This window comes from Triticum urartu, chromosome 1A (genome assembly GCF_056163025.1).
Source record: "Triticum urartu cultivar PI428250 chromosome 1A, HENAU_Tu73, whole genome shotgun sequence".
Classification (NCBI taxonomy): domain Eukaryota; kingdom Viridiplantae; phylum Streptophyta; class Magnoliopsida; order Poales; family Poaceae; genus Triticum; species Triticum urartu.
In genome coordinates, this window is record NC_141873.1 from 481,050,382 (window position 1) to 481,072,435 (window position 22,054).

The 22,054-nt window shown below is 47.2% G+C and overlaps 4 protein-coding genes and 1 non-coding gene across 5 annotated transcripts; 3 read left to right on the forward strand and 2 right to left on the reverse strand.

Annotated features, from left to right (window-relative positions):
- Nucleotides 1-9,506: 9,506 nt before the first annotated feature.
- LOC125520549 (CASP-like protein 5B2) lies at nucleotides 9,507-11,853 on the forward strand. Its single transcript, XM_087526294.1, has 3 exons — nucleotides 9,507-9,889; nucleotides 10,583-10,715; nucleotides 11,428-11,853. The coding sequence occupies exons 1-3, from the start codon at nucleotides 9,759-9,761 to the stop codon at nucleotides 11,626-11,628; spliced, it is 465 nt and encodes a 154-aa protein (XP_087382420.1). The 5' UTR covers nucleotides 9,507-9,758; the 3' UTR covers nucleotides 11,629-11,853.
- A 1,276-nt stretch (nucleotides 11,854-13,129) lies between these two features.
- Nucleotides 13,130-14,034, reverse strand: LOC125520559 (uncharacterized). Its single transcript, XM_048685516.2, has one exon. It carries the CDS (start codon nucleotides 13,877-13,879, stop codon nucleotides 13,481-13,483), a length of 399 nt encoding a protein of 132 aa, XP_048541473.2. The 5' UTR covers nucleotides 13,880-14,034; the 3' UTR covers nucleotides 13,130-13,480.
- A 190-nt stretch (nucleotides 14,035-14,224) lies between these two features.
- Nucleotides 14,225-16,319, forward strand: LOC125520569 (uncharacterized). The gene is made up of 2 exons (XM_048685527.2): nucleotides 14,225-16,090; nucleotides 16,185-16,319. The coding sequence occupies exons 1-2, from the start codon at nucleotides 15,914-15,916 to the stop codon at nucleotides 16,230-16,232; spliced, it is 225 nt and encodes a 74-aa protein (XP_048541484.1). The 5' UTR covers nucleotides 14,225-15,913; the 3' UTR covers nucleotides 16,233-16,319.
- On the forward strand, nucleotides 15,264-15,423 carry LOC125533412 (U1 spliceosomal RNA). The gene has a single exon (XR_007294289.2). It is a non-coding gene; the product is annotated as a U1 spliceosomal RNA (small nuclear RNA).
- Nucleotides 16,320-16,423: 104 nt separating the features above from the next.
- NDP1 (Tetratricopeptide repeat (TPR)-like superfamily protein) lies at nucleotides 16,424-20,533 on the reverse strand. The gene is made up of 12 exons (XM_048685496.2): nucleotides 20,230-20,533; nucleotides 20,015-20,129; nucleotides 19,317-19,387; nucleotides 18,892-18,938; nucleotides 18,668-18,815; nucleotides 18,518-18,577; nucleotides 18,243-18,441; nucleotides 17,970-18,031; nucleotides 17,772-17,872; nucleotides 17,472-17,526; nucleotides 17,346-17,393; nucleotides 16,424-16,758 (listed from the first exon to the last, which is right to left on the reverse strand). Exons 1-12 carry the CDS (start codon nucleotides 20,390-20,392, stop codon nucleotides 16,583-16,585), a joined length of 1,245 nt encoding a protein of 414 aa, XP_048541453.1. The 5' UTR covers nucleotides 20,393-20,533; the 3' UTR covers nucleotides 16,424-16,582.
- Nucleotides 20,534-22,054: the final 1,521 nt, after the last annotated feature.

The window sequence follows — 22,054 nt, forward strand, 5'->3', positions numbered from 1 at the left end:
ATTCGCTACTTTGATAATTCGATATGTGGGTGGACCGATGCTTGGTGCTTTTCTCACTTGAACAAACCTCCCACTTATGATTAACCCCCTCGCAAGCATCCACAACTACGAGAAAAGTATTAAAATAAAATCTAACCATATCATTAAACATATGGATCCAAATCAGTCCCTTACGAAGTAGCGCATAAACTAGGGTTTAAGCATCTATCACTCTAGAAACCCATCATCTAATAACTACTCCACAAAGCATTCCCTTAGGCCCAAGGATGATGAAGTTCCATGTAGTCGACGTTCACATGACACCACTAAGGGAATCACAACATACATATCATCAAAATATTAAACACATATCAAATTCACATGATTACTTGCAACGTGATTTCTCACGTGGCCTCAAGAACAAAAGTAACTACTCACAAATGATATTCATGCTCAAGATCAGAGGGGTATTAAATAGCATAATGGATCTGGATATATAATCTTCCACCAAATAAACCATATAGTAATCAACTACAAGATGTAATCAACACTACTAGTCACCCACATATACCAATCTGAGGTTCCGGTACAAAGATTGAACACAAGAGATGAACTAGGGTTTGATATGAGATGGTGTTGTTGAAGATGTTGATGGATATTGGCCTCCCAAAGATGAGAGGGTTGTTAGTGATGACGATGGCTTCGATTCCCCCCTCCGGGAGGGAAGTTCCCCCGGCGAAATCACTCCACTTGAGGGCAAAAGTGCTCCTACCCAAGTTCCGCCTCGAGACGGCGGCGTTCCATCCCAAAAGTCATCCTCTTATTTTTTTTCCTAGGTCAAAATGACCTATATACCAGAATATGGGCACCGAAGTTGGGCTGGGCTGCCCACCATCCACCAGGGCGCGCCCTGGTGTCTCATGGGCACCAGGTGCCCCCCTCCAGTAGTTATTTTCTCCAAAAATTATTAAATATTCCAAAATAATTCTCCGTGAAATTTTAGCTTATTTGGAGATGTGGAGAATAGGTATCTCTTATGTAGCTTTTTCAGGTCCAGAATTCTAGCTGCCGGTATTCTCCCTCTTGGTGTAAACCTTGCACATTATGAGAGAAAAGGCATTAGAATTACTCCATAAAGCATTATTATGCATAAAACACTATAAATAACAGTAGAAAAACATGATGCAAAATGGACGTATCAATCGTCGAGGCCGAGGATATGTGATTCCTCCAAATGAGACAAGAAAGTTGCAATATTATGTTCCTCCACACCCCGATCAACAAAAACAAGCACAGACAAGCATATCATTTGAATCTCATGGCCACAAACCATTACCAATATTTTGGCCGAAAAAGTGAAGCAATTTTTTATCTCTCGGGCATATCACAGAAACACTTGGTGGCGATAGTCCTCAACCGTGGCTGCAGCCGCCGAACATGACGAGGGAGGGAAATGGGTGGCTCGAGAAGTGCTACGAGCCACCAATAACGGGGGAGGCGTCGACATGGGAACCTTATTCTTCTTATTTGTTGCCTCGGTGATGGCCTTCCCTCTCTCCGTCGACTTCCTCGCCCTCTTGCCGCTGACCGGAGCAAGCGGTCGTCATCGCGGGCGCTCTGGCCTTACCCCGACCTTTGTTGATAGTGTAGCAGGGCACAACATGTTTTTAGTGCCGAGCCGCTTCCTTCGTGCGGGTGGAGGCGCGTGGGTCGATTCTGGCGGAATCGGGACCTCCGGTGGCGGTGGCAGGAAGAAGCGGCGGCCGTGGGCGGGAGTGGAAATGACAGAAAATTTAGTAAGAAGTGAGACCATGCTCTTAGCTACTTTTTTGGCTTAACTCCTCAAGACCGAAAATTTGAGGAGTTTAACCGATTATAAGGGATCGGTTAGAGATACTCTTAACGAGGGAGTGGCCTCCCTGAACAACCTCAGTGCCCTTCCAGAAGAAAGCCCATCTAATTTTATCAATTTCCTTAATAACCCAACTTGGAGGCTCAGGGGCCATGATGTGGTAAAGGAGAACGATGAGAGGACTAACATAACCAAAACTAACCAACAGATTCAGTATGACACGTACCCCTTAGGGTTTCTTTCTCCTAGGCGACAGCCGAGGAGACTACGGGAACACGACAAGACTAGATCGGATCCCGATCGGGCTTCTAGTCCAGCAGGGCTCTCTCGATCCAGAAGGGCAAAGCAAGAAGGGACAACAACCCTAGGTGGGAAGATCATGGCGCCTGCGGACTCATCCACATCTAGGGTTAATGGGCGGAAGTCGGTGGAGCAGGAGGGAGAGAAGAGGAGGGCGAAGGGAGATCTGGGATCGGGAGGCTCGATGGATGGAGCCAGGGTGTCTCAGGAAGATTCGTTGAATGAGAAGCTTAAGTACATGAATCTTAGAAAGGAGGAGGAGGAAGACGTGGTATTAGAGGAAGACCTGGAAGAGCTAGAGAAGGATGCTGAATTCATGGCGTTGGCTAGGGTCCATATTAATAAAAAGTTCAGTCATGGTGCCTTCTATGGCAATATGCGATCGGCTTGGAACCTGGAGCAAGAAGTGGAGTTTAGGGCTATTAAGGACAATCTATTTTCGATACAGATGAGTTGCTTGGGAGACTGGGAGAGGGTGATGAACGAAGGGCCGTGGATTTTCAGAAACTGCCCAGTATTGTTGGCCTCCTATGATGGGTGGTCGGAGGTGAATGAGATTGAACTCAATACCTATCAGGTTTGGATGAGGGTGATGGGGCTTAAGGCGAAGATGAGAACTGCGAGTATTGCTAGGCAATTAGCGAGAAGGGCAGTGGAAGTGGTGCATGTGGATGAGCAGTCAGTCAAGGGCCAAGGGGGAGGGATCCGAGTGAGAGTCACTTTGGACGTACGAAAACCATTGATGAGATGTGCAAGCCTTACCCTAAGGCGAAAGAAGGTGCATTTTGAGTTTGAATATGAGAACATGCCAGTTTTTTGTGGTGTTTGCGTCCTGGTTAGTCATGTCGCCAAGGAGCATGGTAACAGTGTCCATGATGAAAGTGCTATAATTTACCCTGTTTCCTTGATTGCTCCGAAGTTTAGAAGAGTTGAACACTGGGCGCAGACAGGCCAGGAGGAGAGAGGATCATGGAATACTCAGGGAGGAAGAGGAGGACGAGGCAGGGAAGCTTGGAGGAACCAAACTTCAGGAGAGAGGTATGATGATGACCTACGTAGTATGGCTAGCAGCCTGGTCAAATATCCTATTGATGGCCAACCTTCGGGATCATTTAAAAGAAGACTGGAGTTCAAAGAGAAGGATCAGGGGACAGGCACGCAGCTTCTGTTAACTGATGGCAAAGGGGGAGAGCAGCTGGAATCGAAGGAAGCAAGCAAGAAAGGAGGAGAGGAGGGGGAGGATGACACAAGCTCGCAGGGAAGCAAGAGGCATAAGGTTGATGATACAATTTCTATGGACTTGGCAACGTTGGCGGCCCCTGGTTCGGGGGACCGCCAAGCCCAATGTTACTCTTAGGGTGGAACTGTCGCGGGATGCGTTAGTCCTGGGCAGTTCGAGCACTTCGGGAGGTCCAGAGGTGCTATAAACCAGATGTGCTTTTTCTTTCAGAGGCACACCTATCTGACGCGGAGGCGGAGAAGTTGATGACAAAGTTAGGGTTCCAGGAGAGGCTGGTCGGCCCGAGTGATGGTAGGGCGGGGGGTCTTGTGATGTTTTGGAGAAGCAAGATGAAAATCACAAAACCTGATGTTACGAGTAATTTCATTGATGTCATTATTGATGATGGGAAGGAGTGGAGATGTACAGGATTCTACGGAGAACCGGCAAGAGAGAATAAGCATAAATCATGGGACTATCTTAGATCGCTGCGCCAAGTCATGGACGTTCCCTGGATGGTGTTTGGCGATTTTAATGAGATTCTTTTTGCTCATGAGAAGGAGGGGGAGCAGCGACATATGCAAGGGTTTAGAGATGCTCGGGCCAATTGTGATCTAGATGATATGGGAGCCTCAAGAGATAGCTTTACTTGGAGCAGAGGTCGGATCAAGGAGAGACTGGATAGAGCGGTTTGTAATTCAATGTGGAATAATATTTTCCCGCATGTGGGAGTGCTGAATGGGGAGATTATGAAGTCTGATCATCGACCTTTAGTGGTGAATACGGAATATTATGCGGAACATAGTAGACCGAGGGGAACTAAAAGAAGGTTTGAAGCAAGATGGCTCAAGGAGGAAACGGTGGAGGAGGTGGTACGTACGGCATGGCAACGGGCGGCGATGCTAGGCATTGGGCCCTTCAAGCCTAAAGTCGATGCCGTACACACTGAGTTGCACAAGTGGGACAGGGAAGTGTTGAAGAGACCGCAAAAGAGGATGGCGGCCCTTAAGGCGGAGTTGGAGGACTTGAGAAGGGGTCCGGCTACAGATGCAGCCATAGATAGGCAAAAGGAGATACTTCTTGTCATTGAGAACTTGCTGGAACAAGAGGGAATCGAGTGGGTGCAGAGAGGCCGAGCGAATTGGTTGAAACATGGTGATAGAAACACAAACTTTTTCCACATGTATGCCTCAGCTAGGAGGAAGAAGAATACTATCAAGAGTTTACAAGATGAGAATGGAGTGGTGCAGGAAGGGCAAGCAGAGATGGAGAAGATCGTACAAAATTATTTCACTAATTTGTTCACCTCGCAGGTGAATAATCCAAATGAGGATGTAATTCAAAAAGTGGTGCCTAAGGTATCAGTGCAAATGAACGAAGCGCTGCTAGCTCTGTTCAATGAAGAAGATGTCCGACGAGCACTGTTCAGTATATGAGGTTTCAAGGCCCCTGGACTGGATGAATTACATGCTGCTTTTTACAAACGGTTTTGGAATATGATTAAGGAGGACCTGGTGAAAGAAGTGTAGGAAGCAATAAACACAGGTACGATCCCAGAAGGATGGAACAGTACCACCATAGTGTTGATTCCGAAAGTGGTAGCTCCGACTAATATCACGCAATTCAGACCGATTAGTCTCTGTAATGTGGCCTACAAGATCATCTCGAAGATGCTAGCTAATCGGTTGAAAGGAATCTTACCGGAGATCATCAGCCCGACGCAGAGTGCTTTTGTCCCCGGAAGATTGATCACGAAAACATACTTATTGCGTATGAATGCATGAATACTATAAAGAGAAAGCAAGGCAAGTCAGGGCTATGTGCGGTGAAATTAGATATGCATAAGGCATATGATAGGGTGGAATGGTGCTTCCTGAAGAGAATGATGGAGCGGTTGGGTTTTGATAACAGATGGATCTCGTTGATTATGGCTTGTGTGTCATCAGTTTCATATAATGTTTGCTTCAATGGGACAAATACAGACGTGTTTTACCCATCGAGAGGGCTAAGGCAGGGAGACCCCTTGTTTCCTTAATTATTTCTATTGTGTGCTGAGGCCTTGTCAAGTTTGCTGCAAAGGGAAGAGAACAACAGGAATCTAGTAGGCGTGAGAGTCTGTAGAGATGCACCATAAATTTCACATTTACTCTTCGCGGACGACTCACTAATTCTGATGAGAGCAGATGGGGCCAATGCTGACTGTCTACGGGATATTTTGGATGCTTATTGTGAGAGCTCGGGGCAGTTGGTAAGTGATGCAAAGTCCAGCATCTACTTTAGCCCGAATTTGGCAGTGGAAGAAAAAGTAATAATATGTCAGAAATTGCGTATATTCACAGAAGCGATGAATGTTAGATACTTGGGTCTACTGGCAATGGTGGGGGCGGACAGGAGTGAAAGCTTTTGAGTACCTCATTGACCGGATCAATCAGTTGTTGAGCGGATGGAAGGAGAAGATGCTATCTACAGGAGGAAAAGATGTGCTCATTAAGGCTGTTTCTCAAGCCATGCCAGTTTTCGCGATGTCGGTGTTTAATATCCCAAAAAAAGTTTGCAAAGGGATGACGGATGCCATATCAAGATACTGGTGGGGTGACAACGATAACCATAAGAGGACACATTGGGCGGCATGGTGGAAACTTTGTATTCCGAAGAACAAAGGGGGAATGGGATTTAAGGATCTACATAGCTTCAATCTCGCTTTGCTTGCCAAGCAAGTATGGAGACTATTGGAGAATCCGGATTCCTTGTGTGCGCAGGTCCTAAGATCAAAATATTACCCAGACGGGAAACTTCTGGAAGCAAAGATGAAGAGTGGATGTTCCTTCACATGGAAGAGTATATGTGCTGGTATTCATACTTTCAAAAGAGGGGCTATTTGGAGGATTGGAGATGGTTCACAAGTTAATATTTGGTCTGACCCATGGATAGCAGCGAGTGTGGATGGACGTGTAGTCACCCCGAGAGGAGCAAACCTGTTGTCGAAGGTTTCTGACCTGATCGACCCGGCGACAGGAGTGCGGGATCACGAGCTGATCATGAATACATTCTGGCAGGTGGATGCGGAGAGAATTCTTGCTATTCCGCTGGCGCCGTCAGGAATGATGGATGATTTTATGGCGTGGAGGTTCACAAAGAATAACATATTCACGGTTAGGTCGGCATATCACGCTGAGTGGGATCATCAGTTCGGACGCTGGTTCGGGCGAACGGAAGGCCAACCGTCACAGCAATATCCAGTTTGGGGAAAATTATGGGAATCTTCACTGCCGAGTAAAGTCAAGATACATGCATGGAAGGTGTTGCATGGGTTTTTGCCATGCTTTGGAGTCCTCGTGAATCGTCATATAGTTATGCCCACGAACTGTCCAATGTGTGCAGGAGGATGCGAGGATATAAAGCATGTCCTGTTTACTTGTCCAAGAGCGGCCGAGATTTGGAGATGTTTAAAGTTGGATGGGTTTGTGGAGGAGGCATGCGAGGTGGATAGAGCTGGTTCATCGGTGCTGGACTACATTTTATGTGCACCGCGGAGAGGAAGTTTACTTCCGGATGTCAGTGCGCAGACCCTAGTCCTTGTGGGAGTGTGGTACGTGTGGTGGGAAAGAAGGCAAAAGGTCCATGAAGAGGAAGTTCAAACGCCAGCCCGATCGGCGCTGCCAATTTTTGCTCTAGCTGCTAACTACACGAACGCCGGGAAGAAGGAGATGGGAGTACAGAAGGGCTGATGGACCAAGCCAAGGGAGGGATTCGTGAAGCTCAACGTTGATGCATCATTTTATGCACAGAATCTGAATGGAGCAGTCGGGGCAGTGCTTAGGGATGACAAAGGGGTTTTTTAGCAGCCTCCAACGACAAGCTGGAGCATGTCTCCCATGCAGCATCAACAGAAGCATATGCATTGAGGCATGGCCTCCTACTAGCGCAACAAATGGGAGTAAGCAAGCTGGTTGTGGAGGCGGATTGTGCGGAGGTGATCGATACAATGAACTCGGGTGGCTTCACTGCAACAGGAGCGGCGTCAATTTATGCAGATTGCAATGTCTTATCAGTAGGTTATACTTCGGTGTCTTTCATTCACTGCCCTAGAGAGGCAAACCGTGTCTCCCATGAACTAGCTAGGCTGGCGGCTTTTAATCCACCCGGTTCATGGGTTGAGGAACCACCGGCATCTATCGTAAGGTGGCTGGTGTAACGGTTATTTGATCTAATAAAGAGGCCGAAGTTTCAAAAAAAAACATAACCAAAACTAACCAACCACCAATGAGTGAGCATGTGAGCCTTCCAACTGACGAGGATTGAATGAATTTTACGATCAGGATATAGAAGTCTTCTTTCCTAGGGTGTGTTGGCCTCCATCCCCTCTAGCTGTTAGTGAATTCCATCTTCCAGGACTGGTGGGTTGTTGCGGTTTCAACATTGTTGAGCAACAAAAGGAAGGGCCCGACTCTCTGGTCGTTGTGGTCGCATGGTTCCTTTAAAACAAATGCAACAGTAGGTCTTTAAAAAATGTTCATCATTAAAACCGAGCAGTAATGGAGCCAGCAGAAACACACGCCTCAGGCCACCTTCAGTATGAACAGTAGCTACAAAGTAGCTACAGTATAAACGGTTAACAAAGGAATTGGTAGACACGCCCCAGGCCAAGGCCCAGTGGCGGAGCTAGCAAATTGTCGAAGCCTCGGCATGACGCAAGATAAAATTTACTTTGGTCTATCAACACTAGAAGTATCATGTATTTAGGTAAACATCATGTGTAATACACACACACTAATATTTCATGCATCATATAAATAAATTAAAACATGAGATACAATTTACCAAATAAAATTCCAATCTCCGATGTTCATCCTTGTGACTAGATGAGAATCTACAAGATACAACACATTATCAAATAATTGAATTTCCATTGAATTGAAGTGCAAAAAAAGAGAGAATCTAGAAGATACAACATATTACCAGATTATACAATTTTCATTGAATTGAAGTGCCAGCGGTGACGAATACGAGCACCATCCGCCGGAGCCGAAGTGGAATTTACACAAGGGGCTGCCGCTTTGACTTTCGCGCTTCCGCTTCCGATCCCGATTGTCGCTTGCTGGAGTCGTAGCCTGCTTAGGCCCAGGTGTGCATCATCTCTTGCGGTCTGGCCGACCGCCGGTGCTCCATCGGTCCACCTCGCCGGTCGCCGCCTCCAACCGCAAGAGTTGCTAGGGCACGTCGTGCGGCGCGGCGCACAGACGAATAGGCGGGCAAGGGATGCAGCCACCGGCCTCCTGATCGATGGCACGATCTGATTATCCCATGTAAGGAAATTAATGGATGGGCCTTTGACGTGAGTAAGCCCAAAAGGCAAAAATGACGTCCAAAGTAGCTCAATTTGTGAACCAGATGTATTTTGAGCGTATATTGTACGTATTTACAGATTGTGACTCCGGCGCTTGAAAAATTGGCAGCGCTTGAGCCCAGGCACGTGCCCGGGATGACCGGACGGTAGAATCGCCCCTGCCAAGGCCCCTGTTGTAGGCCTGGGGCGTGTCTCCGCCACCGAAACTGAGTATCTCTCATGGACGGGAAATGGCACATCCGCCATCTTTTCTCTCTCCTCCCTCGCTTGTTGCCGCTCTTGTACTTGCCTCTTTGTACCATGATGTCTATCCTCTCTTAATTTATGACAAATGCAGCCCTCCTTTATGATTGAAAAAAATGAAAATCTTGATTTCCCAAACTTTACAGGTTTATTTACGCTTGAAACAACATCAGCTGCTCAACACAAATGTGCCATTTTCTTTGCCGAATAGTAACATTTTTTGCCGTGGCTGCACGCACGATTCCGCACACTGATTGCAGACACGGGACAGAAGTGGACATCACACCACGCGTGATTCCCAGCTCCACGCTATTACCACCGCACCAGTACAAAATTTACCCCAAACTGGTACGGACGCGACGTTAAAGCGCTGCACGGAAAGTGGATGAAGGAGGATCGCTCCCCCTCACCCCCTCACCCCCGCCTCCGTCGGCTCACCCCGGCCATCCGATGAGATCAGATCGGATCCAGATCAGAAACCACCAACGCAAGCAACCCCGCGGCCCCGGGCGCTCTCCGCCCTTTTCTCCGCGCCGGGGCCCGCCGCCCGCCCGCCCGCCCGCGCGCGTCACCCCCGCACCAACTCCCCACCGCGCCGGCGCCCCACTCCCACCACCCCCCTTTCCCAATCCCCTTTTCCTCGTCGACAACAAGTCTCGCCCAAAGCCGCCGGCAGCAGCTGAGCCGCGATTCCTCTCCGCCCCCCGCACCATACACCGGCCGGCCCGGGACCTGATTCGGCAGCAGCAGTACAACTCCATTCGCACGCGCGCGCATGGCCAACCGGGGCGGGAGGTGATAGGTGGGGGGTCGCGGAGATGAGGGAGCTGGTGGGGAGGCCCGGGACATGGGGCGGGCTCTGGCTGCGGCTCGGCCAGGCCGCGCTCGCCGCCGCCTCCATCGCCGTCATGGCCTCCGCCTACGGCTTCGCCGGCTACACCGCCTTCTGGTAAACCTCCCGCCCTGCTCGTCCCGTCTTGCTCTGGGAAGTTTGGTGCCGGGTGGGGCACCATCTACTAGGATCCAGCCCTGAATCGCTTAACATGAATCAACTCATGGAATGTTGTGCATCGAGTGATGGACGATTCATTTACCAGTGGCCTTTCTTCTGGGGAAGGTGGGGTGGTAGATTGATGCTCCCAGTTTATTTATCACCAAGGCCTTTGTTAATTTTTGCGTAGTCAACTAGAGATAGAATTGGATAGTTGGCTAGAGAATCTAACAAGATAGTATGAGGTTAACCATCACTGTCCTGTGATACATGTGCTTGAGAAAATAGTACAGTAGTATGTAAGTTTACACTTGTAACGAATGTCCATTTTAGTGCAAGTTGGCTCTTGCACGGGTGAATTCTGTCCACATACAAGTAGCTGAGCTTCTCAAGGCCTGCTGTTGTGGCAACGACGCCCAACAGTCCCGCATAAATCATCCACATAAAAACGCTTAGAGCATGGCCCACCTTCCATTCTCACTTAGTACCTTAATAGTATAGCCAACTATTAACCATGCTCTTAATAGTATAGCCAACCGTTGGCTATAAGAGAGTGCCATATCATCTATAGCCAACCTTATAGACTTTCTACTGCAGGACACATCTGAGTTTTGTAATGAGCTCCTTGTCCTTGTCTCTTTCAAATTTCAGCTATTTGATTGCGTCGATGGGATTGCAAGCGTTGTGGAGCTTGGGACTTGCATGTCTTGATGGATACGCCCTTAAAGTCAAAAGAGATCTCAACAATGCTGTTTTAGTGAGCTTATTTGTCGTTGGAGACTGGGTAATGATAACATTCCTTTTGGAACTCTTTTCATGCAGTGTGCTTCTTTGATTTATTGCTTTCTCCAGTTTTTTTTTCCTTTTTTGAAATGTGCTCTACTTCATTGTTTGTCATGGACTAACGTTCGATATATGATAAGCGTGCTCTTTGAGAAGCTCTGAAACGTACCATATGAGAAAAACAAAATCAAATGATCATTCAAGGCTTATTTTGTGTGCTGAAATGCTACAGAAATGTAGAGTTTTGTACTTATAGTTTTACTAGGTTAATCATCCTGTCTAGTGCAATTGTTCCCTCCCTCTGTCTCGCTCAAGATACATGCACGGCTGCAAGCACACATATTACATGGATGGCATTTAAGCTACAGCAGATGACACCCTTGTTGGTTAGTGCTCGTTTAGGGGATTTTATTGTTATGTTACACACTAAAAATTTAGGGTGTTGTACTTTTTGTTGAATTTTGGTTTCTGTACCTATTATTGAAGTTATTCATAGTCTCTCTGTTCTTTTTTTTCATATAATAGTGCATCTACGTTAGCTGAATGATCATACTAATTTGACATTAAAGAAAATCTGATCTCTGCATGTCCTAGTCTTAGTCTATTGAGCTATCTACCAAATTGTATGATTATGCCCTTCATTTGGACAGCATTGTGTTACCCCTTGTTCAGTGTTTCCAGCAACACTAATGAAACCCAACTATACAATGCAGGTTACTGCGATTCTCTCGTTTGCTGCATCGTGCTCAGCTGCTGGTGTAACAGTTCTTTTTGAGAGGGACATTTCTTTCTGCAGAAGATATTACGAACTGCCTTGTGGGAGATTTCAACTCGCGACGGCATTCGCTTTTCTGTCCTGGGCACTAAGTGCTACATCAGCGGTCATCATGTTTTGGCTCCTGGCATCCTTCTGATTTTGTGTATAGTCCTCCTGTGTGTAAGTTCTGTTTATAGTGAGGTTTCCGCTCATCATAGGATTTATATAGGACGATTTTTCAGATATGTAAGCAACAGAAACCACACTGCCAAAACAGATGGAAATGTTGGGACACCTGTAAACTCTCGCAGTGTGGCATTTCCTAGGTATTATTACTCACTGGAAGCTTTCCTCCAGATAATGATGCTAAATCGGTTTCTCATTATAGTGTCTCCAGATACACTTCATATTCATTCTCTAAGGTGATAGTACCACAGTCTTAGCGTTGCAGCTGTACCAGTTATCCTTGTAGTTTTGGGATGATGTGATGCAATATTGGTGACCAATTAGAAAGTTTTAGCCGAGTCGGGGATGTGTGTCGCTTCTCTTTAGGCTTTGTTCGGTTACACCTCCTCATAGGGGGATTGGGGTGGATTGAAGGAGGTTTTGACTTGTAGAGGGTGTAATCCCTGCCAATCCCTCCCAAACCCCTCCATTTTCCCTGTCAACCGAACAGGCCCTTAGCGCTGTCGTGATTGAACACAAAGAATCTGTGGAGTTTCAGGCACGCCGAAAACCTATCAGCTCCGTTGTAAAGAATCAAAGTATAAGGGTGTTGGTCTGGACAGAGGTGTCATTTCAATAGTCCGACTGCTCTGATTTTCTTGTATAACTCTACCTGAAACACCGTTAAAGAAGTCAGGCAATTTCAGATTAAACTGTGTACGAATTTAATCAACGCCATGTTGACTATACTCTGCACCTCTAAGATCATCTGAATGGAATGTCAGCATGACAAGTTCCGATTCTGGTACATTCATCCTACAAAAGGCTTTAATTGCCTGACACAAAAGAGAGGTCATGGATGAGAGGTTTTCTTGTGTGGGCTTGGCTCTCGATATCAAACCAATTTTTTTCCGGTTTTGCGGGGATATCGAATTGAATTTAACAAAGATGAAATTTGTTTGGTACTCCAAGCTTATTTCAAATGGATCTGTCCGGGCACAGGTGCCTAGAATTTTCTTAAATTCCAATTTACGTGCTCCTACCCCTGTTTTTCCCTTCGGCGTCCACCCGGCGCCCAAGTGTTAAGGCTTCGGCCATGTGGACGATGTCCGCGAGTCCGCATTGATCCGTGCGTACGAAAAACAAACTAATCCTAGTTGCTGTAATATTCGTGTGCGCTTTAATTATGGTTCTCGTGCGTACTCCTTTCCTGATGGGAGACCAGAGTAGCACAGAACCTTCCATGTGTTCTTGTGATTCCGCATACATCTTTTCAACCAAAGTTATTCTTGTTCTTGTGAGTTTCAAGAGAACAATGGTAGTTCTTGCTCTGGGTGTGAAACCAGAAGGTTGTTTTTATCCTTATTTCGAACTGAAAATTCTTCTTCTTCCTTGAAAAGGATGATTGAACTGAAGAACGCGGATGCAACTAGCAATCTTGATGCTTGACAGTCACTTCTTTTGCAGTCTTGCAGCAAGCAGTCATGTGTGCGTGTACACAACCTTTTTGTACATGGTGAAGCTTTTATTGCCATATTACACTCCATGTATATGTATGGACTCTGACACTATACATCTTCTTCACAGTCCTCCTTCGGAGGTCCTGCGCTTGTGCATCCCATATTTACAGTTGACACTCACCGACTCGTTACAGGCTGAACTGAAATACAAATATATGCATGTATAGCACACATAAACTGCAGGTCTGAAGCTCGTGTTAGCTTAGCTAGGCTCAGCAATCGACATCGTATCTGCATGTACTCGACGACGTACCTAGGCAAGTCTTCACCTGCTTCGCTCTGTTTCCTTTATTATTGGCCTTTCTGCGCTTCAATCACAATCGGTCACCAGGATCCGTGCTCCATGGTGCGCCGACGGTGCGCCGGAGACCGCCGTGCTGCACCGGAGTCGGCCGAGACGCGCTGGTGCCGGCCGGAGTCCCCGGGGAGGCGGAAGTAGGCCGAGGCCGCCGTGGGCGACGAGGACGGCTGCTCGTCGAAGAGGAGGTCGGCGAGGGAGACCTGCCCCTCCTTCCTGTACTGCGCCACGGCCCTGTAGATGAACGGGATGAGGCCCTCCATGAGACCTTTTCCTTCCGCTCGAGAGAGCTGAAGAAGACGGTGGAGAGAAGAGGTAGTGGGTATTGGGACAACACTTGAGGGAGAGGTTTGACACGCTTTGTTGGGATGAATGATGGCGAGGGAGGAGGACATGGGCTTAAAAAGGGAGGCAAAATAGACCATTCCTCTGAGCGGATAGAGATCAGAGACCAAATGGGCTACTCGCCTAGGAAGGAAGGATAATTGCTCGTTCCCTGACAGCTTCACCTTAGCTCCGAAACCAACCAATCAAAGTGTGTCGTGCCAGACACTCACCATGAGAATTTCCCAGGGTAACTAGCTAGGGCAGAATTCCAGGTTATTAATCATTGGGGCTATGGAATCCCAGCAGGGGAGGGGCCGAGGGGAGGAGGCTTGAACGCAAGGGATGGTCAGTCTTACAAGGCGAGTTTTCCAAGTGGAGTACGTAGTGCACAGCGACGTGGTTTCTCAGTCGCTGTAATTTCTCGGCTGAAAAACAAAAGCCTTTGATTGAAGCCTACAGCTTACCTGCCGCAAAAGATAAGCAAACACAAACCTCCGCCGGACCATGATTGGCCGGGTTCTTTTTATCCGACAGTGGCGTAATCCGTCGGAAACCGCTGCCATGGCGGGAAAGTTCAGCGTGACCTCGCCTCACCCCGGCCGACTATGCTGCCTGCCAGGGCGGGACAACCGGACAAGAAGATCGATCCGTCTGGCTGCTGACTTCTTCCCCGATACACCTGTCGAGCAGTTGCGTGGCGATCGTGGCTAAACAATGGGGTAGATGGCGGCCCGTGCGGCTGACGTGGAGGCATGATTGCTAGGGTTGACCTCGCCGGCGTAAACTGGTGCGGTGCTGGGGTTTGTTTATGGCGCTGGAGATGCTGATCGGGCAACAGTTCATACCAGATCGTTGTTTTTTTTCAAGAAGAGGAAGAGAATGAGCGGAGGTTCGTACCGGATCGTATCATCTGCTGCTATGAGCCGGCGGTCGGATTTATTTGTAGTACTTTGCTTCGATAGCTGGATCTCTAGTTGGCTAAGGCTATTGTATTGGGTGCTGATGGGTCTGTCCCAACTAACCATGGGTACGGCTGGGTCAAGAAGAGCAGAGGTGCGCGGAAACCGCACAAGCTTGCGCTTCCTTCTTCACCTCAATATCCGATTGATTTTCTACAGCGGTCAAATGCGTCTCAGTTTTTTTTTCTGTTTCCAAAAAGTCTATAACATATTTGAACGGAAAATATTTTTAAAATTTTATTTTCAAATCATATTTTTTCTAGCGTTTATTTTTTAACTCATATGATTCTGATTTTCTGCGTTTGCTTGGACTGGACGCTATCCTATCCCCTTAATTAAGCCCAAAAAGCCCAAGTGCCGGACGGCCTTCAGCCCGTGGGCCTGCAGCTATGAAGGATATACTACTGTACGTGGCAACGCGTCTAATCGATCTCGCTGGACGTTTTAGTCCCATACTGCTCGTCAACAGAGCAAGACATACAAGGGGAGGCTATATATGAAGCACCTGGTGCTACCGAGAAAAGCACTTACCTGGACGGGGTCAATGGGTGATCAAGAAGACCCATGGCCTGGATTAGTGGCCTCCATTGCACTTGGGAGGAGCATTGGTCCATCATCTCCTTTGATAGGAAAATGGACGTCATAATTTGTGATAGAGGGGGTACGCGTCCGCGCGGCCCCTGCCAATCTAAATCTAAAATATTTCAAGCATATGTTTGAATTTTGTTCATGTTTGAGAGTGTTTGATCATAATTTGTGATAGAGAGGGTACGTGTCCGCGCGGCCCTTGCCAATCTAAATCTAAAATATTTCAAGCATAAGTTTGAATTTTGAGAGTGTTTGTTCATGTTATTGGTGAAGAATCTGTTCAGGCTAAGCTGTGTGTGTCCTCTAAGAGTTTTCTTCTCAGAGGCTGTAGACGATATTTGTTAACCAGAACGTTCCGGGCGGATCGAATTGAACGGCCTGGAAAGTCGTGACAGGACTCATCAAAAGTCAGGGGCGGAAATGATCGGGAGCTCTGTTTTTGGGTGCATTCTGGGAGTTTCCAGCTGACGCCTGACGGCTTTCAGCGCCTATAAAGGACGCTGACGCTCGGCGTACCCGCTGCTAACGGCAGCTGCTTGCAAGAGAGCATTTCGCCCTCGTTCGCAATCTTCCGCCTTGAGTAGCATGGCGCCGTCATACTCGCCGGAGCCGGAGGCGCCGTTCCGGCCGAGGGAGAAGGTGGTGGAGAAGCAGAGGTACTTCCAGAGCGTGCACAGGCCGACGTACCTCAAGGGGCGCTACGACGTGGTCACCTCCGTCGCCATCCCTCTCGCGCTGGCCGCCTCCAGCATCTTCCTCGTCGTAAGTTGAAGAGACCTTGACTGATGCTGCACTTTTCTTGTGTTTTTCGTTGGGCATTGGGCTGATGTTTGGTGTGTTGTGCGTGGATGCGCAGGGGCGCGGGATCTACAACATGTCCCACGGCATCGGGAGGAAGGAGTGACCATTTGGGGTACCGATTGAATTGAAGCCATCTCTTCTGTGTCGTCCCAACACCTAAGAGCCCTTGTACAGTTTGTGTGTGTACGTACCTTTGTGAAGTGAAAGCAATGTACTAGAAGTGTTGGATTCAGATGGGAGTTGTCGCCTATTTTGAACGAGCAAGCCAACAATCGAGTGGTTTTCCAGGCAAGATGACAAAGATCATGTATTGGATTTGCAAGGGTACCTCTCCACCAAAGCTCAGAAACACATGCAAAGCGTAGGCAATCCATGGGGAACCTATATTACATTAGTGTAGCGTTCCCTGATTATTGCATAGTAAGTACCTTTGTCCTCAGACTGTCATGGAAGCTATATCACCCTGCCGATACGGGTATCAACCACTGTAGGCTTTGATACTTCTGAAAACTCCAACGCTTGGGCTAATGTTAACCTACGATTCTTCCAGGCATCCTCTGCCCACTCCTTCATTCGCTCACCTTCTGCATTCCTATTCGACTGGATAAGCAACAGTTCAGCATACTCGCCTGCAAATTGGACAGGCAGCAACAAATTCAATATTAACCAAACGCAAGAACATGAGCACGGGGCACTGTAAGAGCCTCAATAATGCTGGCTACATTCACTGTTTGCGGTTACTAGGATTTGTCAGGACTCCAGGCTTACACTAACACTAACCAACGGTTACTGGCACTCTGCAATTCCAGGAAAGTTTTCATGGGAAAGATTAGAAAATATGTTTTCCCATGCTCCAGTTACTGAAACAAGGGTTTACGACGCGTTGCAATCCTACTAACTACTGTACTAACACAGACAGGTAGGCAGGTTTGGATTCACATTGTTAGGTTACATTACAAGATTTAGCACAAGGCACCCCATATCGTCTCATTCAAACAGGAGGCAAGGAAACAAGCAAAAAAAAAATTTAAAACTGTAAACCAGAAGCTAGAATGACCCAATAGAGGAAAAACTTAAACTGATTATGATATCAATTGGCAATCAATTGACATATATGATGTTGCATAAAGTAACTTGCTTTTCTAATGATACACTAGAAGTGCCTTTTGGTATAATGTTCCAGAGAAGATTAGGTAATAAAGATTCAAAGTATAACCTCTAGCAAGGGAAATGATATCTCTCCAATCAACCTGCCTTCTTGTGTCTGCAAAATATTAATACGAAACTTAATACCGCCCAAGGGATTAACAAGAAACAACACCATAGGAGATCATTGTTTTACCCTCAGAGTTGATGGCAGGTGCTTTCAATACTTCTAGAGCCTTCCTGTATAGCCCCTGCAATCAGCCAGCTGGTTAATAAACATCAAGTACGGGTCATTTGCAAGGAGAAAAGATTACTCAAACTCCACCAAGCAGTAATAAATATATAAATCAAATAAATATTATGAGAGCTGACTTGAGAAGAATAAAAATTGCCTCATCCTTAACTCATCATCAAAATTTAAGACCAAGGGAACATGAAGATCAAAATTTCTAAATTATGACACATAAAGCTGAAATAAGAATTATGATTTACTGACCTCCTGAACCATTATTGAACTAGAACCTTCAGATTTTGCTTTCAGTTTATACATTCTTGCTACACAAGTCAATACCATACCAACCTTTGGGTGATTTGAACCTGCATGGATAACAAGGTTACATAATAGTTAACTCGGAGGTCAAATGCTTCGATGCATTATTTTCTCATATTCATTAACAAGCTTTGCGTGACAAACCGAATTGTTCTTCAGCCTTCTGCAGTGCTCTTGTGAGATAGTCCTCTGCCTCATCAAACTTCCTGTAAAAGCACCGAGTGAATGCCGTCAATAGGATCCCTAACAGGGACAAGTTGCCGTCCTAAAGATAATTGCTTTGTAGTTCATCGAACAATATTGATGTTGGTTTCAAAATGGATATTTTCATAATAAGACCAACAAAGAACATGTCTTAGAAATCGAAGAAAAGAAGACCAGCCACAGAATGACTGTAGAGAAGAATCTGAATATTACCCAGATTGAGATAAAAGCTGGCCGTATGAGCAAGTGGCACCCAGAGAAACCTCCTCAGGAGCCATATTTCCAGCTGCTAACAGATTTCCAAATATATCTTCTCTGCTTGCTGCCTCAAGAACCTTTTCATACATTTGTGTTGCCAAAGGAAAATCCCCAGTACAGTGCAGATATTCACCATATGTAAAGACAGCATTTTCTGTAATGAACATCAATAAGGTCCATGTCTGCACTAGCCATACGGAAAGGAGCAAATGCTTTATATACAGCAATACCTGTTTGGTTATTGCCTACTGCAGCATAGCAGCTGTTGGGCCCACCAAAGAGCATCTGGGCTGATAAAGAGCAACTGTAAATCACTCTGGATAATATCCGACTCCTTATTTTCCAGCAGAGATATGCAGGAAGTCAAAATGAAAAATAACCTGAGTCTATCTCTCCATTTAGAAGAGCAGCAAGTCCTCTGATTGCATCAACCCGAAATTTCAGATGGTCCTGATCAGACCATTTGATTTCTTCTTCTTTGATTGACAAATCAACTGAATCATTCGGGGACATCGATGAGGAGACATCCTGTGTTAGGAAATACCATGATGCTAGCTTTATTTACGGCCACGAAAAGGATAAATATTTGCTCGCAGTGCCAAACCTGGCTTGCTTCCATGCGAATTCCCATTAGTGCTTCCCATGCAGCAACTACACATTTAAATAAAAATATTGCATCAGAAATGACATTCAAGAGCATGAACTGAATTAGTATCTCTCCCTCCCTCCCCCCTCTCTCGAACTGTTCTTTCACATTAGCTTCCTTAGTTTTGTAACAGTTCTGCTCCTTTTTGTCAAGTCAGTTGATGCCTTCTTTTCGACAAAAAGTAAATAAAGCACCATCAGATAATAAATGATAGTATTTCTGAGTATGTATAGTTATTTCTTTCCCTGTTTCTATCTGCTAAAATCACAAAATAAATGTGAGCCTTGAGAGCTCTTTGCTTTAAAAGTTTATCATTCCACATTCTGCCCCAATACACAATACTACCATTAATAAAAAAACAAGGACCTATAAAAGTAAAGCACCTCTGAAAGCTGCAGAAGGAGCGACTTGCTGGGTTGCTTTGAGCTTTTCCATTGCATCTTCGCGTCTTCCACTGTACAGAGAAAACAAGCATAATTTTACTCAAATCTACACAAGTGAGAAGGGCAGTTAAACGAAGGGAGTAAAAACTCGCTATGCTAAATGGGATAGTAGTATTGCCGTGAATAACAATGTCATTAGTCAGTTCTCATGTGCAAGCCAAATATGTTAAAACGTTTGTATGACATGCCCAGTTCATAACTTCATACACACTGTATCTGTGTATCATAATAATCCACACTATGTTCATGCACCAGCACAGCACAAGATGCCTAAACCAAACTAGAATGTACTCCCTCCGTTCCTAAATATAAGTCTTTTTAGACATTTCAAATGGACAACAACATACGGATGTATGTAGACATATTTTAGAATGTAGATTCGCTCATTTTGCTTTGTATGTAGTCACTTGTTGGAATCTCTAGAAAGACTTATATTTAGGAACGGAGGGAGTAGCAAGTAGGCAAACCATAAGGGAGGAGGCAATTTCACCCTCACAGAGTGTGCTATAGCTAGAACATTCCTAAATGCCGCGACAATACCAGACTGTAAAATTACCCAAACAGGAGGAGCATCCAAAATCTACTCAAAATGAAAGCACCAGACTCCAAAATCTAGACGTAATTGCAATGTTTCATACCTCCTGTATAGCAGCGTGGACATGGCGAGCATGAGCAAGCTCACGGCCTCGGCGGCGCCCTCGCCGCCGCCCTGCAGGTTCGACGCCCCCTGCTCCAGTATCCGCATCGCGTCCTCTGGCACACCAGCAGCAAAACAGCGGTTGAGTCCTCAAACCCTAAGCCCCAGTGGTACTACGGGGAGGCGAAGGGAGGGATGGAGGGAAGGATGGGGGACCTGACGAGCTCTGATGCCCGGCGCCGCCGAGGGCGTAGCGGACCATCTCCGCCGCCACCCGCTCCGGCTGCGTTTCGCCGACGGCGGCGTAGTGGCGCGCCAGCGGCGGCCGGGGCTTCGGGGCGGAGAGCGCCCTCGCGAGGGCCGACCGAATCGCGTTCATGGCTGCCACCTGCGCTGCTCCGGTGGTGGAAGCGGCGGGGGAGAAGGGTCTAGACTCTAGAGCAGTCGAAAGGGAGAGCAGAGGCGACGTGTCCGGCTCGATGCAAGCATAAACCCGGCGGAAGTCGTTAGCGATGGAGGGAGGCGACACGAGTCGGGCCTTCGTGGCATGTGTACGCGTAATAGTTGCCAACGGGCTGGCCCGGGCACGCACCTAAACGGACCTGTTCCAGCATGGTGTCAAACCCAAGTGTTCTGACGAACTAAATTCAGAAGTTGCTAAAAAAACTAAATTCAGAAATTCTCAACTAAAAAAAAACTAAATTCAGGATTTCAGACTTAACTCAGAATATCTTAGCACTTTCAGAGGAATGATTTGAGAGTACAAGCTTGTTACAAGGAGAACTAGCCAATCAGGAACACTGGCGACGGAGGGGGAAACCCTAGAAATTGAGAGATGGCTCTCCCAGCCCGAGAGGGTTGGCTTTATAGCCTTACAATTCGAGAAAGAAAACACAAGAAAAGAAATGGAGTGGTTGAACTACTGTAGACTTTGTCGGAAAGGTGAACAACGATAAGAGCGCTAGCGTGAGCCGTTCAATACTCGATCAGCGGATGCTTCTTTATCTTAGCTTACGAGCGGTACGAGGGAAGGAGACGCGTTCGATGGCAGATGGACGGCGATGGAGTCTTCCCACGCTCATCTCTTCATTCAAACTTAACTGAATATAAACTACAGCAGCAACATCTTCAGATAGAGTGTCGTTGGGTCGTGACAACTCCCCCATCAAGAACAAACATGTCCTCGAGGTTTTGAATTGAGGAAAAACTTTCTGAATAAATATTGCAGCTTACCAAGTGGCTTCCTCGGGTGGTAAGTGTTGGGGATCGTTGCAGAAATTAAAAAAATTCTACGCATCACCAAGATCAATCTATGGAGAGACTAGCAACGAGAGAGAGGGGAGTGTACCTTGAAGATCGCAAAACGGAAGCGTTATAAGAACGCGGATGAAGAAGTCATACACGAAGCGATTCAGATCGCGGCCAAATCCGATCTAAGCACCGAACAACGGTGCCTCCGCGTTCAACCCACGTGCAGCCCGGTGACGTCTCCCGTGCCTTCATCCAGCAAGGGGAGAGGGAGAGGTTGGGGAAGACTCCGTCCAGCAGCAGCACGACGGCGTGGTGGTGGTGGTGGAGGAGCGTGGCACTCAAGCAGGGCTTCGCCAAGCACTGCGAGAGACGAGGAGGGAGAGGGGTAGGGTTGCCCCAAGAGAGAGGGAGACTCGTGTCTCTGGCAGCCCCAAAAACCCCACTATATATAGGGGGAGGGGAGGGGCTGCGCCCCCATCTAGGGTTCCCCCCTAGGGGTGGCGGCCAGCCCTAGATGCATCTAGGGGGCGGCCATAGGGGGAGAGAAGGGGGCGCACCCTAGGTGGGCCTTAGGCCCATCTGAGCCTACGGTTTCCCCCTTCTCCCCTTCCCTGCGCACCAGCCCACCTAGGGGCTGGTCCCTTCCCATACTTGGCCCATGCAGGCCTCCGGGGCTGGCGGCCCCTCCCGGTGGACCCCCGAACCCTTTCGGTGGTCCCAGTACGTTACCGATAACGCCCCGAACACTTGCGGTGTCCAAAACGGGACTTCCCATATATAAATCTTTACC